This window comes from Sinocyclocheilus rhinocerous, unplaced genomic scaffold, assembly GCF_001515625.1.
Source record: "Sinocyclocheilus rhinocerous isolate Xijiao unplaced genomic scaffold, SAMN03320098_v1.1 scaffold890, whole genome shotgun sequence".
NCBI classification, from domain to species: Eukaryota; Metazoa; Chordata; class Actinopteri; order Cypriniformes; family Cyprinidae; genus Sinocyclocheilus; species Sinocyclocheilus rhinocerous.
The window spans coordinates 263,382-279,742 of NW_015637021.1; the positions used below are offsets into that span (position 1 = coordinate 263,382).

Below are 16,361 nucleotides of genomic sequence, written 5' to 3' on the forward strand. Positions count from 1 at the left end.
CAGGGGCCGGTTGCATAAAAGGTTTAGACTAGTCTTAAAAGTTAGTCAGCTAATTTTTTCTTTAAGGCAGGTCATATTTTTTTTTTATTTACTTAAATAAAAATGTAGATTAGTCTAAGTTGAATCCAAAAAATAAGACTGATTACCCTTTGGTTAACTGCTAGTTGGTCAGACTAGTACTTAAGACACTGTCTTAACATAGAGGCTAAGTTTATGCAACTGGGCCCAGAACGTTACTGTGCTATGTGTATTTTTTGAAAATGTAAAAAATTCACATTCGTAATGTCAGTGAAAGTTCAGTTACTCACTGGATATCCATATGACAGCATGAATTAAGAGATACAGTTACAGACATATATCCGCATCAAAGTTTTGTTGTTATTTACTGTATTCTAATTTAAAGGCCTATTATAATTTTAAAAAGCATGCTGTGTGGTCCAATGTCGATGACACCCCTCCTGCTGAAAAAAAACGAATCTATAGAAACACAGACATGACTAGCAGCTCTAAAATTATGTAAATGTCCCTTTGCACATATACAGTACTGTAAAGTAAGTTTGATACCTTTTGCCCCTGCAGGCCCTCTGGACCTTTACCTCCAGCAGGTCCATGAGGGCATGTTAGACCAGGGGGTCCATCTGCTCCTCTTGGACCAGGGGGGCCAGGGATACCAGGTTGGCCCTAAAGAAAGCAGGAGGAAGATGTTTTAAGGTGGAATATTTGATAAGCCACTTCACTGAGATCAGCAGTGTTAGGCTTAAACAGCAGGAGAGCTAAAGAAGTTGGTATACTCACCCGTTCACCTTTCTCTCCTTGTGATCCCTTCGGCCCCATAACTCCATCAAAGCCTCTGTCACCCTGGACATCAACCAATGAACGTTACACGATTTGTTCAAATTTTTATTGTACCTTTTCCACTTTATTCTTTGAAATTAGAAGGATTGCAGAGTATGTAGTCCTATGTTGCAGTAAAATAGTTCATTTTGTTGTCCGCTGGCTTATTCAGAAGGGATTTTAAAAGAATTGGTACGTTGATACAAATCAATCTTAAAATAATAATAAAAATAATAATAATAAAATATAGTATTATTACTACAGATTCAATTCAAGCCAACTGTGACGTAAATGTTGGTATGTACCGACTAAATTCATAGTTTTTGATTACTTGTTTAATAATATACACTACAGTTCAAAGGTTTGGGGTTGGTAAAGATGTTTTGAAAACAAGTCTCTCAAGGCTGCATTTATCTGATGAAAATACAGTAAAACTTATAATATTGTGATATACAGTATATTAATGTATTTTATATTGCAATTTATTCCTGTGATGCAAAGCTGAATTTTCAGCAGCCATCACATTCCAGTCTTCAGTGTCACATGATCCTTCAGATATTTCATTCTATTAAGCTGACTTAGTGAGTGCTCACGTAACATTAAAAAACAGTTATGCTGCATTTTTGGGAAACCATGATCCACTTTTTTTAGGATTATTTGATAAATAGAAAGTTCCAAACAAGGGCATTTATTTGAAAGAAATCTTTTGTAACATTATGAATGTCTTTATTGTCATCATTGCTGAACAGAAGTATTAATTTCTTAAAAAAAAAATCCTAATGACCCCAAATTTTGAACAGTAGTGTACATATTACACATCATAATTACTTGGAAAAACCTGAAACACTTAGGCAACATGTAATTGTTTTAATTATTTCTATTAATATTTAGATTTTTTTTGACGTGTTCAACAGCATATGTGTTCCATCAATTATATCAACAATTACTGTACAATTGTGAAATTATGTATCGTGACAACACTATTATTAAATATATTCTCAGACCATTCTCAGGCTATATTCTATGTTTCCCATGAAATATGCTCTTACCTTGGCTCCAATGAGTCCCTCCTTCCCTGGACTTCCTGTGGGACCTGGAGACCCGACTTCACCCTGAAATAAAATTTGCCATCAAAGCAAGATAACGACAGGAATCGCATACATGCCTCACACATAAATAAATTAATGTGTACATACCTGCTCTCCTTTCCTCCCTGGCAATCCCGGTCTGCCATTAATCCCAGCATCCCCCTATGAACAGACACAATTCATCACTTCCAGCAAAACATGGTGACACAACAAAAACTTTCCTTGAGCTCTCCTTATTACTCACCTTGTCTCCCTTTGGTCCGCTTGGTCCACATGTTCCCTTGGAGCCTCGTTCTCCCTGTAAGCCATTAAACCTCAGTCAAACTGTCAATCACTCAATGTTACAGGGAGTAATGACAATGGAGAAATTACTATTTAGAAAGAATAAAGCACCATTCATGTCTCAGTCATACACACAAGCACACAAACTCACACACACCCTTCAATTACTGTCTTTCTCATTAGTGACAACAGATAGAGGTCTATCTGGGATGCTGAATCCAGATAAAAGTTCTTATCTGCAATGTGAGTGTGTGTGTCTATGTTGCCGCTGGCTGAAGGGCAGCTAGTACTGTCTGCAGCAGCCCATGTATCCCTGAGAGGAATGATTCATACACAGGAGTCTTTCATGTGCCACACTGCACTCGACAAATCAATTTCTCCACACATGCACACACGCGCACACACATTCACACACAAAAACTTTAATACTATGGCTCTGAGGTACATATGCAGATGAATGTCAGACACAATGGCCTGGAATCCAGACTGTGGCGGAATTATAAGCAGTGTGATCATCTGGTCTGAAGGGCTACTCAAGGTTACCGATAAAGCTTAAAATAGTCAGCTTGAGTTTTAATCAAAGAGACAACCATTAAAACGCACACACATAAACACACCTTGAGGCCTCGCTGACCTACGGACCCAACCTCTCCCTTCTCTCCTCTCATGCCAGGCAGACCATCTTTACCATGTGTTCCCTGTAGAGGACAGATTAAAAAAAAAAAAGCAGTCATGAGGAAACGGCTGAGTCTGGGGACTATATGTGCTAGTCATGTGCTGATGTTATAGGCATCTGAATAAGAATACGCACTGCTTCTCCTGAGATACCTGGCTGCCCTGCTTCTCCCTGCAAATGATAAGCAAATATTTGATCAATATGGCGTTCACACACATTTGCAACATATACACATACATATGCAAACATTCCCAAATGTATTCAGGCATATGCATATGTTTATTCTTGTTCATTTGTGAGGAAAGTGAGTGTATTTTTCACCTTCTGACCACCAGGACCACGGGCTCCCTGGAAGCCAGAGGAACCTCCCCTCTCAGACCCTGGAAATATGATAGAAAAATCACAAATGAGATGTCTTTTTAAATATCTTTGTCATTTCTCTCAAACAGCAATGAGATTAAAGGGGGAACAAATTGAGTCTCTTGCTTCTCAGTTTATTCCGCTAAGAAGAGACCCCAACATGACTTCTCTTAGAGTTTAAGAAGAAATCTCAACAACGTCTGTAATCAAAAGAAAGAGATTTCAGTATACTCAAACATTTCACATCAGATTCTTTAAAGACCAAATTTTCTGAGCTAAGCCATCCACATAAATTTTATAGCTCTATGCTCTTATTTTTGTCTATATTTCGTTCACCTGAGGAATTTTAGGAGACATCTTAGACATAAATAAAAATAAATGGGTTCTGAAAGAGCAACCTTTAAAAGAAATCAAAAGAAAATAACCATTTCATTTAGAAATGCACCAGTATTAAAATTGTGGCTAATAGCAATAAGATGATATTTTTATTCATGTTAAGACTGATAACCGATCAATAGTCTACATTAAATTGTATACTATTTTGTCTAAATTAAAAAAAAAAAGCTAAAATTGTTTTAAATGCCACAAGTGATTTAGGCATCACAACATTTTATTGTAGTTGTATATTATTAAAAAATTATAAACAAGAAAAAACATTCTTACCTGTTCTCCTGGTGGTCCTTCCTGTCCCTTTGCACCCTTTTCACCCTGTGCACCTTTAGGGAGAGTAGTGATCAATACAATCGATTAGTTTACATCAACCCAATAGATCTGCCTTTATCCTGTTGCTTACTGACTCATTAACAATCTATAGATCCTGAGGCAGACACACATGAATACTTTATGACCATTTCACATAGGCACATGTTCTCAATAGATAAGAGACCTTCAGCAACCCAACCTTTATTATTGGCCTTTAATCTTTCATAAAGTGACCCAAAAGCATTAAACACCTGACACAACTTAATCAAAACTATTTGACTCACGGTTTCTCCTTTCACTCCTTTCTCCCCTGGAGGTCCCCCCACCAGCAGAGTATCTCCCTTAAAAATTCAAAATCAAATACAGCAATATACAATCCATTAAATATGTAGAAACAACAGTAATATATTTAATATGCAAAATAAACCTCCTTTTAGGGTGACACAAAACCCTGCTACTTCGCATCATAATCTGTACTGGGGTTTATTTTGCGATAATACATGATTCTGTACACGATTCTGCTTATTATATGTCTACAAATAAATAAATGCACTTGAAATATTAATTTGCATTTAAATCATTTTATTACTTAAGAAGAATCAAGTTTATCTGTCAAATTCACCAGCTATCATTGAAAAATATTGGAATGACCAATCAGAATCAAGTATTCCAGGAAGCTGTGTAATAAAGAATGATAAAAGCATATTCAAAAAAACTATAAAAAACAAATGACCTTTTCACCTTTGATTCCAGAAGGACCTTGTTCACCCTGTGAAGAATTGGTAGTTTATAAAGTTTAGTTTATAAAACGTGTATATAAAGGAATGTATTTTAGCAAAGTAACAGAACAGCCTGAGACAGATTGTAGCAGTTGATGAAAAGTTATACACACCTTATCTCCTCTGTTTCCTTTGCTGCCAGGAGGACCCTATCAGTGGGACAGACAGATGAGTAGAGGAGAAATCTTATTTGCCTGAGCATTTGTATGCATTTGTAGATAGATGACGTGCAGCACTGCAAGAGGCCTTGGCTCATAATGGTTTTGAAATTGCAGCGAGTGGGAGACAAACACATCATAGCCCAGAATATAAAGTGTGACGAATACAGTGTGTTCGTACAGCTACCTCTCTGCCTGCATCAGCCTTTCCACATCTAGACGAGGGCTCAGATCAATGACACCCATCAAGAGAGACTGACTGTTACTGCCTGACTGACATCAATATGTGCAAAAAACAGGATGTGGTGGGGTAAAAAATAATGAGTGAATGCTGAATGTTGTGAACGGAAAGTAGGAGTATATTTACAGTAGGGCCTCTCTCTCCATCTGTTCCAGTCCGACCTTCTTCTCCCTATAAAAATTAGACAGATACACACACTATAACAATCTACATACAAACAAATGAACAAGAGATGGAGTCATTGTGGACATTACCCTAGGCCCTGGGTCTCCTCGCTCTCCTCTTGAACCTGGCACTCCAACACCAATTTCACCCTGAATGTGGAGGAAAAAATGAGAGAAAAAGGGTAATGACTCTGTGTGTCACGCAGTTCACTTCATTTTTGTCCAGAACCTTACTGAAGTGGCTCTAACTGCAGAGAGACAAGCTGGTATCAAAGTTTTAGCTTTTTAGACCTGCTTCCTTAATTCCAAAATAAACACAAATAAATTGGTCCTAAAAGTCTAAAACCACTTTTAAAAATGCTTTTATTCTGTATTTTTCTACTTTTAATTACAAATTATATAATCAGTATAACACATTTAAGTAAAAAGGTTCATCAGCATGAATTTCAAAATGTCTTACTATTTCTGTATTTTGCTTTGTATTTATATGCACTTGGGCACAATATGCAGTTGTTTTCCGGTTTAAATGGGGGAAAAAAATTTTTTTTCTGATTTTTGAACTATATACTATATATAATATGCTGAAACATGACTGAACAGCCCTATAAATATACAAGCCAGGGCTCTACAGTGCGAACATTAGTCACATTTGCGACTGTAAATGTCTGTGAAAAAAAATTAGACGCACTGGTGCAACTGAGCGGATTGAAGCTCATGAATAAATTAACACTCAGTAGGTGCCAAATGCCAGTAAAAACTGCAAAGACTACGACTGAATTATGTACATTTATAGTCTAACGCGCTGCGTGCTTCAGAGTAAAGCTTAAGGTCTCCGTGGGGTTTTCCACAAAAATTAAATGCTATGCTTTAAAGATTGAATGCAAATAAATTAAGACAGCCATAAATATTAGTATTGTAATTGTATTGTTGTAAATTAAACTGTTATTTATTTATTTTTTAGCAGCTGTATTTTACATATTTTACAATTGTATTTGGTTTATCAAAAGGTAAACTTCTTTGTCATGACTCACACAATGTTCCTGATTTCTGTCATAAAAGCTCCGTTCTCTCATGCTTACTTGCGCATGACTTCGTCTTCAGCTGTTCCTAAATTTTTGACTGTGCTCTTAAATTTTTTAAATTAGGAGTGCTCCTAAAAATTGTAAGCCCTGCAAGCAACTCATCACTTACCTTATCGTCCTTAAGTCCTGGAAGGCCCGCAGTACCCTAATATGAAGATAAAGACATCAATGAATACCACTGAGGGTTATACACACACACACACAATTTTACTTGCTCTAAGAAACACCTTAATGCAAATGCTTATACGCAATTATTTGATTTTAACATGTCTGTGACTTACAGGGGGTCCTGGGGGCCCAGCAGCTCCTGGTGTTCCTGGGTTTCCGGCTTTGCCAATAAATCCTTGTAGACCCTTACAAGCACCAAGAGGAATTGCGATCATTGGATGTAGCCAAATTCAGTAAATGTTTTTGTCTATGATGGTATTTAACCTATTTCTTTATGTAATGATAGTAATTCTAAATAAGTGATGTTTTTAGTGTACATTTGTTTCTGTATGTGCGGCGACTCTACTAACCCTCTCTTCTGGTGGTCCTGGCTGACCTGCTTCACCTCTCTGCCCTGCCAGTCCTGGCGTGCCATCCAATCCACGTGGTCCATGAGGGCCCGGATGACCTGGTAAGCCAGAGTCACCCTACAACAGATTAAAATTTTTTATTTAATATTCACACTAGATTTTTACATTTTCTGTCGTTGATCATGCGGCTGGTAGGGCATTGCTATGTGGTCTATTTGAGGTATCATTCATGTTTTTTACAGAAACGATGTGGGATAAGTTAAGCCCAAAGTATACTTCGGCCATCCGCGTTCTGCAACGGTCCATGCACTGTCCTTGTGACACGATTTTTGCCATCAGAAGTGTCTGCGGACGTCCGCACACACCGTCCGTGTGCAGTCCAATTTTTGTGACCATGCGAATGGTCCATGTACAACAGCGCAGGCGCAAGGTAAATGTTGAGACAGAACGAGTCAAGTAGGTGGTACTGCACATGTGTCGAGCTTGTCCATCCACGTTCATCCGCGGTTGAGTATACTTTGAAAGCTGTGCGGACTCGGCTGTGCACGAAACAGAACAGACCGCGGAAAGTGAAGTATACCTGGGCCTTTACGTGCCAAAGTTTACACTTAGGGTTATGGGTCTGTTAGCAACAGTTCAATTTTATTTTAACTCTAAAATAAAATTAATCAATTACCTTTAAGCCGATGGGTCCAGATTGTCCTGGAGGCCCAGGCATTCCCACACCTGCCTCTCCTTTGACTCCTTTGGGCCCAGATGGTCCTCTCATTCCCTGAACAATGAATGTGAAAAAGTCTTTAAATGAAGCATGTATTATAGTGGAGATGAAATGGATGATGGTTGCTGGCAGTTCTGCCTCTGAAGTGACTGCAGGTACTCACATTCTCACCAGGATCTCCAGGATCACCCGCAGCACCCTGTGAGTAAATACCACTTTAAATTCTATTTCTACACATTGTACATTGCCTTGTTAGTGGACACTCTTTTCATAGTAATGCTACTCACTCTTTCTCCTTTGATCCCTGCTGGCCCTTTGTCTCCTTTTGGACCCTAAAACACAAAACAGGCACACAAACAAAATCAATACAGAGTATGAAATGAGAATTCAGAATTACTTATACAAATGACATTAATGATGAAGGATGGCTGACGACAGAATATGACGGCAAACTGTGGGAACAAATAATGAGGCATAAATAAATATCCAGAACACATATAAACCTATATAATACATATATACACCTATATACACATATAAAATAAATTCATTGGAATGTATTAGACAGAAGCTCCAATAAGTAACCAAAATGAGTGAAACTCACCGGTAATCCAGGAAGGCCTCTTTCTCCAACTGTACCTGGCAATGTCAGACCAGGAGGACCCTTTTTTTTTTTACCCTTTTTTCAGATATTATAAAGTTTCCATCATAGGTGAAACTGTGAATGGCATCTCTTGACAGATTAGTTACTCCTGGAAGTATTCAGCTGTACAGTGAAAGCAGGTGATGGATTTGCCTGTGGCATTTAATGTGCAATGGGCCACAATAGTTTACTTCCCTGTCTCTGTCCTGTCATAAGTTTGTCGATAAATGTGGTAAATATATATATGGAGCACATCAGTGCAAAATATCTAAATAAACTCACACACAATCAGGCACAATTACACAGGATTTGTGTCAGAGAGCTGGCAGAATGCTGAAAAAGAGGTAAAATAAAGTTTGCACAATGTTTACTCACTGTTTCAGTTTTTTTAAGGTTTAAAGTACAGCTACATACAGCTAAATCTATTAATCAGAAACACAAAGGAACATTAAATGATTGTTAAAGCTTAGTGGCATGTTGTCAATTATCACAGACAATAAATAAAAATCACATTTATAGTAATGCAATTAGAAGTCTATAAAACAAGGCATTCAAAAGCAGAAACAGGCAGCTTGAATTTTTGTTAAAGAGTTATTAATTATTCTAAACACGAATGTGTGTTATTTGATTTTTAATATTGTCTAAATAAAGTATTTGAGGTGGGCCTACTGTTGTACAGTAGGTGGATTTGTAAAAAAAAATCTTGTATCACTGCATGTACCTTGTGGAAATGAGCATAATTTACATGTTTTGTGTTATGAAACACATTAAACCTCCTTGTGTTGGCAAACAATTCGGGTAGCAAACACAATAACCAAGAAGTTAACTAGATGGAAAGTACATAGAGACTGTCAAAAAATGTCTAAACTTTGTATGTAAAAACATACCTGAGGATCAAAGAAAGCTTTTTATCCATAGCAGTCATAAAATATTAGATTAAAGTCTTTTACTTTACTACTTTGTGCTACTCCTCAGTTGGCATTTGAGTATGACAACACTGAAAGATCTACTGAAGAGCTCACGTACATGGTGCTCTAACATTACTTTTGCTTCAAATGAGATTATCTGTCATGCAGGTGAGACACGTTGATCTTCACACAGTGTTCGCTATGATGTAACCATGGCAACAACTCACCATCTCACCCTTCATTCCAGGGGGTCCGGTGACAGACTGCAGAACACAGTGGAAATAAAAGGAGAGAGATAAATTGAGCACGTTGGGAATTAAAAGCATAGTGTCAATCAAACTACACATTACGTGCAAATCCACACATGTAGATGCACATATGGATGCACCTTTCCTGGTGGACCGCTGTCTCCTTGCTCTCCTTTAAGTCCTGGGGGACCGATGGGTCCGGCAATACCCTCAAAGAAAGTGACAGAGAGAGATAATAAGACAGAGAGAGAGCGGTTAAGTGGGGAGGAAAAGAAAGAAGCATAGAGAACATGAAAAAAGGTGCAGAAGATCATGAAATTAACGCATATATGTCTTCATAAATGTCAAGGGCATCTGATCACTCACCTGCTTCCCAGGTAACCCTGGCAGGCCATCTTTCCCTGGAACACCATCTCTCCCTGGGACCCCAGGCTTGCCCCCTTCTCCCTGTTTATGCCATCATGTTAAAGATAACCTTGTTACTCAAAGAAGTGCCAGGCCTCACAGTCACATTGAGTGAACAAACAGTTTTCATTATCACTTATCACCAACACAAACATGCTAAAGAAACAAATAAAATCCATTTCTGTGTATGGTAATAGATGAATCCTGCAGATAAAGTAGCAGAATACTTACTTACTTACTCCTTACTTAGCTAAGTATTCTAATTCCTTACTTTTTTCCTTATACTTTTTCCCTTATTGTTTGAATCATATACTAATGTTAATATTTGTTGCTAGAAACAGCTGTCAGGGTTAGTTTATTATACATTATGTAAGTGTTATGTTCAGTTTATAAAAAATATTTAACAAAAACAGAGTAAAAAAAAAATCAATATTTTGATAAAAACATAAAATCTATTGATATAGTGTGTGAACATTTATTCTATAATGAAAAAAATCAATTAGAGAATTCGAAAGTCGAGAGTTTTTAAGTTAAGTGCAACTGAATACATCACATAAACATAAAATACTATTTTTGGCACTAGAATATTGACTGTTGTGGGGCAATGATATTTGCAAGCTAATCTTCATTAGGCTGTCATTTTTGACTAGATTGCTAATAATACAAAAATATTTTGACAATGAATCAAGTAATGACTGAAATTTTACAATAAAAATATACTTAAGTAGGCTTATGCATGCTTTAAAGTATAATGTATAAACAGCATACACACATATGTATATATTATTTTCTTTAATTCTAAAAATGCAGAAAATGTGGGTTACGATTTTTGTATTTATACTTAGCTGTATATAAAACAATAGAAGTCTATGGAATGCCCTCATATAGCTTATTAAACATATGTATGTTAGCAAGAGAACAGGAGAATAGTGTTCTCAGTTACTTCATATAAACTACAGTAGGTCTATTGCAAAGTATCTCAAAATATGCATACACATCCATGCGATACATGCATCACAATATCATAATTGGATTGTGCCTGAAACAGCACCAAACACCCAACCGAGACCAAGTGTGTCCATCCAAGAAAGTGAATTGCGGTTGAGTTTCAATCTTTTTCGCACCTCATAGAAAAAGTTCTAACTGCACTGTGAAACAGCTATATTGCTTTTCAAATCCAAAGCCAAGTACTCTCTCACAGCTGATACTTTTTGTCTTTTGTTGATCGAACACTCAACCATGCATTGCCTCACCTCCGCCATTTGACCAATTAGTTGAAGAGGGAAAATTGTAATAGAGGATTTTTCGTAATTTGAAATGCTCTGTAATAGTTTATTTTGGTCTGGTATGTTTATTTACTCACCACTTGTCCTGGAAGCCCTGGAGGTCCTTGTGGTCCCTGCAAACATTAGAAACTGCTGCATACATCCCTATTCAGATAAATATAAATCACCCTAATCTATAAGAACAAGATGCATATGTAAAACTCACAGGATTTATTGAATTGAACAGTACACTGATATTTAAGTGCTGAAATAGGCCTATGCAAGGAGGAAAAACATGTTGCTTTCTAAAATGCAAGGGCAAACTGAAGACTATGAGAGTCAAGGATAAATAAGGCACAGAGAAACAGAGCATGTGAGGAGGCTCTAAGCTGAAGCTGCAGAGATTGTCTAATGACCTCTGTGGAGAGTTCAAACTCCTCTGAGCTGTTGAAATGACTCCAATATTGCGTTTTTATCTTACTATTGCTCCTGGAGTGCCTAGAGGTCCAGGTAACCCTCTGTTGCCCTGAGGTCCAGGAGGACCCTTGAAGAATGAAGAGAAAAGATTGAAGAGTGAGTAAACTCTGGTGGGATAGTTATGTAACTCCAAAAACACATTGCTGTGTATCAAATCGCCTGAAGGAAAGTTTTCATCGCTACTCAGCTGGAAAACTTACTTGAACTCCAATGCCTGGTTCTCCTTGGTCACCCTAAACATGACACACAAACATGTGTACATATACACACATTGTATATGTTATTTGTATCTGCAATACCAAAGCTTAGGAAATCAGGACACAAATAGGGACAAAATAACTAACATGGTTCATGCTGTTATTGTAGATTTAAAACGAATAAAATTATATGGTCCATGTCATAAAATAACCTTCACACCAGGAGCCCCTGGGGGTCCATTTCCACCCATCGATCCCTGAAATATCAAACCAAAGGTTAGAAAAAAGATATTTAATTTGAGTATGTACATTAAACTGAATATACGTACAGTTGGTCCTCTTATTCCTGGTTCTCCTGGATTCCCCTGTGCAAAATACACATTTGATATGAATAGCAGGCTGATACAAATATAAAGCACACAGATACACACATGCGCATATAAACAGCATACACAAGCTCTGAATGGACAGACATACTGTATACTGTACTTTTGACAAAGACTACAAACATTAGGCACATACACTACTGTTCCAAAGTTTGGGGTTGGTAAGATTTGTAAAATATTTTTTAGTCTATTATGCTCACCAAGGCTGCATTTATTTGATAAAAAATACAGTAATATTGTGAATATTATTACAATTTAAAATATTTTAAATAGTTTTCTATTTTACTATATTTGAAAATGTAATTTATTCATGTGATGGCAAACCTGAATTTTCCAGTTCTGTGTCACATGATCCTTCAGAAATCATTCTAATATGCTGATTTGGTGCTCAAGAAACATTTCTTATTATTATCATTGTTAAAAACAGTTGTGCTGCTTAATATATTCGTTAAAAATCTCTGATGAATATAAGGTTAAAAAGAACAGCATTTATTTGAACAGAACAATTTTGCAATATATTAAATGTATTTATTGTCACTTTTGAACAACTTATCCTTGCTAAATAAAATTATTATTTCTTTCAAAATAAAGAAGGAAAAAAAACCTACAGACCCCAAACTTTTGAATGGTAGTGTATAAAAATTAAACATTCACATTGCTCACAGAGACATCAAACATAATATATACTTCCAAGCACACTCAAGTATCTAATAGACATACACAAATGCACAAATACACACAAACAAACTACAGAGACAAGGACGGCCCCCTTCCCAATATAAGCAAAGCAGCCTAAAATCTCAGCCAAAGAAAATCTACCGGTCTGCCCAGCACTCCTGGGAACCCAGGCAAGCCCTAGAGAGAGGAAGGAAGGGATGGAGGGACAGGAAGTGTAGAGAGGTGTGATGGTCCAAATTTCAAGTGGAGTGGAATTAGAAGTTGAAGGGAGTGGGATTACAAAAAGGAGTGGAGGAGGAAAAGAGGAGACAGAGTGGTTAGCGGATAGAAGCGGTGCTGCATTTGTTACTTCTGTGATGTTTATCTATGGAGCCTCAGGCAAAGGAAGTCAGCTAGTGCTCACAGCAAGGCCTAGTACTCGCGTCAAATCCCCAGGCTTTCCTACATTGGCAAGTCCAAGAGAGGCTGCTGTGTTGGAATGCTGTTACTCATAGGTAGGCCTGGCGGACCGGCTGGTCCCTTCAAACCCTGCTCCAGAGGAGAATAAATAAATGTGTGAGTGAGAGTCAAAACTCTCCTCTTCCCCACTAATGCTAAACTCTCTTTGTGACAGCATGTTTTCATACTGAATGGCTACTAAAATACTATATAATTGACATATCTATCACAGTAAGTGATGAAAAGCAATCTGTTCTTAAACTTTAATCTGGTCTTAAAAGTTCTGCAGAATTCACAAAACATTAGCAGACTCAAATGAGAGCAAGAGATTTGTGGGACTCCCCGTTCTCTGATAATCTTACCGTAGTTTGTCATAATTACAGGAGACCAATGTGCATGACTGTTATATAATAGGAATGCATAAGGCATCATCGGAAGGTGATGCTTGCCTGTGCTAAGGACATTGCTATGCAGTTGGTATGGCATCTTGGGTGGTTGTTAGGGTGTTTTCAAAGTCCCTATGATATTCTGGTTCACAGTTAAGTCTCAGGTCCCTCAGTATCAGTTACATATTCAGTTTGTGTTTGTCTGTTTTATCGTCCACCAGACAAAAAATGACATCACTTGAAAAAGTAACAGCACAATTCTCCACAACAAGGCACACTATCTACAAATGGTGTGGGATAAGTTACACACCAAAGTTTAATACTTACTGTATCTGTCTAATAAGTATGAGCAAAACTAACTCAGATGCTTGCTTTAGCGCACATCAAACAAAAACATCAACATTAATTAGACATAGAGCAATTAAAATTCATTTGAATAATAAACTGGCAACACAGCCACTGGAATTTGTTTCTCACCGGCTTCCCATCCGCCCCTGGTTTTCCTGGCTCTCCTGGACTTCCCTAAGATAAAAGTACCATAGTTTTATTGTAAAAATTAAATGAATAGAGACTAAGCTCTGTTGTCAGTTAAGGCCAATAAAAGAGTATACTCACTGGTGAGCCATCGTTTCCACTTTCTCCACTGGCTCCTTTTTCTCCCTTTTCCCCACGAGGACCTGTGTAGCCCTGAGAGAGGGACAAATCACAGATCAGATTGTCAACTAAGGTCACAAACCTATAAAGTAGCATGCTGCCACACATACATTTTTCAGAAACTCCACCCTCACCCTCTCTCCTGTAGGTCCAGGAGGTCCTACTGGACCAGGCTCTCCTCTGATACCTTGAGGGCCTGGAAGACCCCTTGGACCAGGCAAACCACTCTGAGCGGAGACAGAATCCCCCTTAGAAAAAAAACACACATACACACGCTCAATATGTTAGTACACACAAAATTGACAACATTCAATTCTCAACATTCACTTGTGTACTACAAATGTGAGCTTCATTTTGTTTTACCTTTGGTCCTGGAGGTCCCCCTAGGCCAGGCAATCCAGCCGGACCCTAAAAAAGAAGATTTATTCCATATGAAAACAAGAAAGTAGGGTTTGAACATACACCAAGCACCAAATGCGAGCAAAATTTTCTGTTCGGAAATTACAATTCATACATGGAAAATATATATTATGAAAGAAAATGCACCAGCAAATAAATACATAATTTATTTATTAAATTATTTATTTTTGCTGGTGCATTTTTTTAATTCAACTGCCATTAGCAAGTGTGGCAAAGTTCATTTTAGACCTTGCGTGAACATGCATGAATTATAGTAATGGTACTTACAGCTGGCCCTCTGTCCCCTTTCTGCCCCTTCTCCCCCTGCAACAAAGACAAATTTTAATCTCATTTCTACAATAACTTTATCTCAAGTGTTTTCTTTGATCAACTCTGTATCTCATAAAAGATGTAAAACAGCTATAGTAACAAAATACCAATGCTCTTCTTTTCTTTACCTTGTCCCCAGGTCTGCCAGCTTCTCCAAGTTCACCGGCTCGTCCTGGTACTCCTGGTATTCCTGGCTTTCCAGGTTCACCTGCCTGTCCTGGTGGACCTTCTGGGCCTCTTTCTCCAATTGCCCTGCCTGGAGGACCCTGTGGGCCAGGAGGCCCTTTCTCACCGTGCTCTCCTTTCACACCTCATTCACCTGGAAGACCTCGTGCACCCTGAAAGCCAGTATGCAAGGAAGAGAGAACTAGGTTTAAAAAAGGAAGAAGAGGAGAGGATAAGACCATGAAGAAATACAGAGAGTTGCTGGATGTTTTCTAATCAGAAATACGTTTCAGCACCATGGTCAGCGCCCAATGAGTTTTTGCATGATCTTCATTGCAAAAGGTATCGTGACACACTACTCATCCAACTATTCAACTACCAGACACCACTCTGTCTCACATATGCACGATTTTAACTCACATCTGCTCCTGGAGGGCCTCTAGGTCCGACATCTCCTTTTTCACCCCTCTTTCCTTCTGTCAATTCACTCAACTTTGATACCAGATTGCTTCTGTCATCAACAAATTGTTTCAGTTCTCTGACCTGCAAAGAATAGGAAAGAGGGTGACATGTACATCTACATACAAACTCTGTCAATCTTGTTGATAAATTTCTCAGTACCTCAATGCCAAATTCTGACAAAGCTCTCTTCACATCCTATGACAAAACAGGGGGAAAACAACATTAATCATCTTGCCAGCCATGCATGTGTGACTTTGTGTGCGTGAGTGTTTTCCTCACCACTATAGTTCCTGGTTTGCCATCCTCTCCTGGATCTCCCTGTCAATCAAAAGAGTTGAATTATTACAGTCAGGTATGCTAAGAACTGCCTTGTGTCAGCTCTGAGAGCAGTGACCACTAAAAGACACATTCGTAAAAATACACTCACCGCATCTCCTTTCAAGCCTGGCAGATCTCTCTCCCCCTACAAAGGTCACATTATGACAACATGCGTCATGATATCTAAAAAAACACAACATATTTACTTGCACACACACACACAGACAAACTTACTCTTGGTCCAGCAGCTCCTGGGACTCCAGGTACTCCCTGATTGATAAAAAGTAATACATATGAACAGTGTTGGGAGTAACGCATTACAAAAGTAATAATATTACAGTAGTATATTACTTTTTGCTGTAACGCAGTAATATAACGCACTACTAATAAAATTTGGGTA

The 16,361-nt window shown here is 38.0% G+C and overlaps 1 protein-coding gene across 1 annotated transcript; it reads right to left on the bottom strand.

The window, feature by feature from the left end:
- Positions 1 to 2,166: 2,166 nt before the first annotated feature.
- On the bottom strand, positions 2,167 to 15,480 carry LOC107748405 (collagen alpha-1(VII) chain-like). Its single transcript, XM_016563188.1, has 31 exons — positions 15,468 to 15,480; positions 15,145 to 15,326; positions 14,975 to 15,010; positions 14,651 to 14,695; positions 14,422 to 14,535; positions 14,249 to 14,320; positions 14,111 to 14,155; positions 12,075 to 12,110; positions 11,958 to 12,002; positions 11,749 to 11,781; positions 11,553 to 11,615; positions 11,170 to 11,205; positions 9,542 to 9,610; positions 9,381 to 9,416; positions 8,207 to 8,266; positions 7,890 to 7,934; positions 7,766 to 7,801; positions 7,561 to 7,656; positions 6,885 to 7,001; positions 6,648 to 6,719; positions 6,476 to 6,511; positions 5,375 to 5,434; positions 5,247 to 5,291; positions 4,835 to 4,870; positions 4,684 to 4,711; positions 4,227 to 4,283; positions 3,904 to 3,956; positions 3,202 to 3,260; positions 3,016 to 3,051; positions 2,822 to 2,902; positions 2,167 to 2,220 (listed from the first exon to the last, which is right to left on the bottom strand). The coding sequence occupies exons 1-30, from the start codon at positions 15,478 to 15,480 to the stop codon at positions 2,869 to 2,871; spliced, it is 1,695 nt and encodes a 564-aa protein (XP_016418674.1). The 3' UTR covers positions 2,167 to 2,220; positions 2,822 to 2,868.
- Between the last annotated feature and the right edge of the window lie 881 nt (positions 15,481 to 16,361).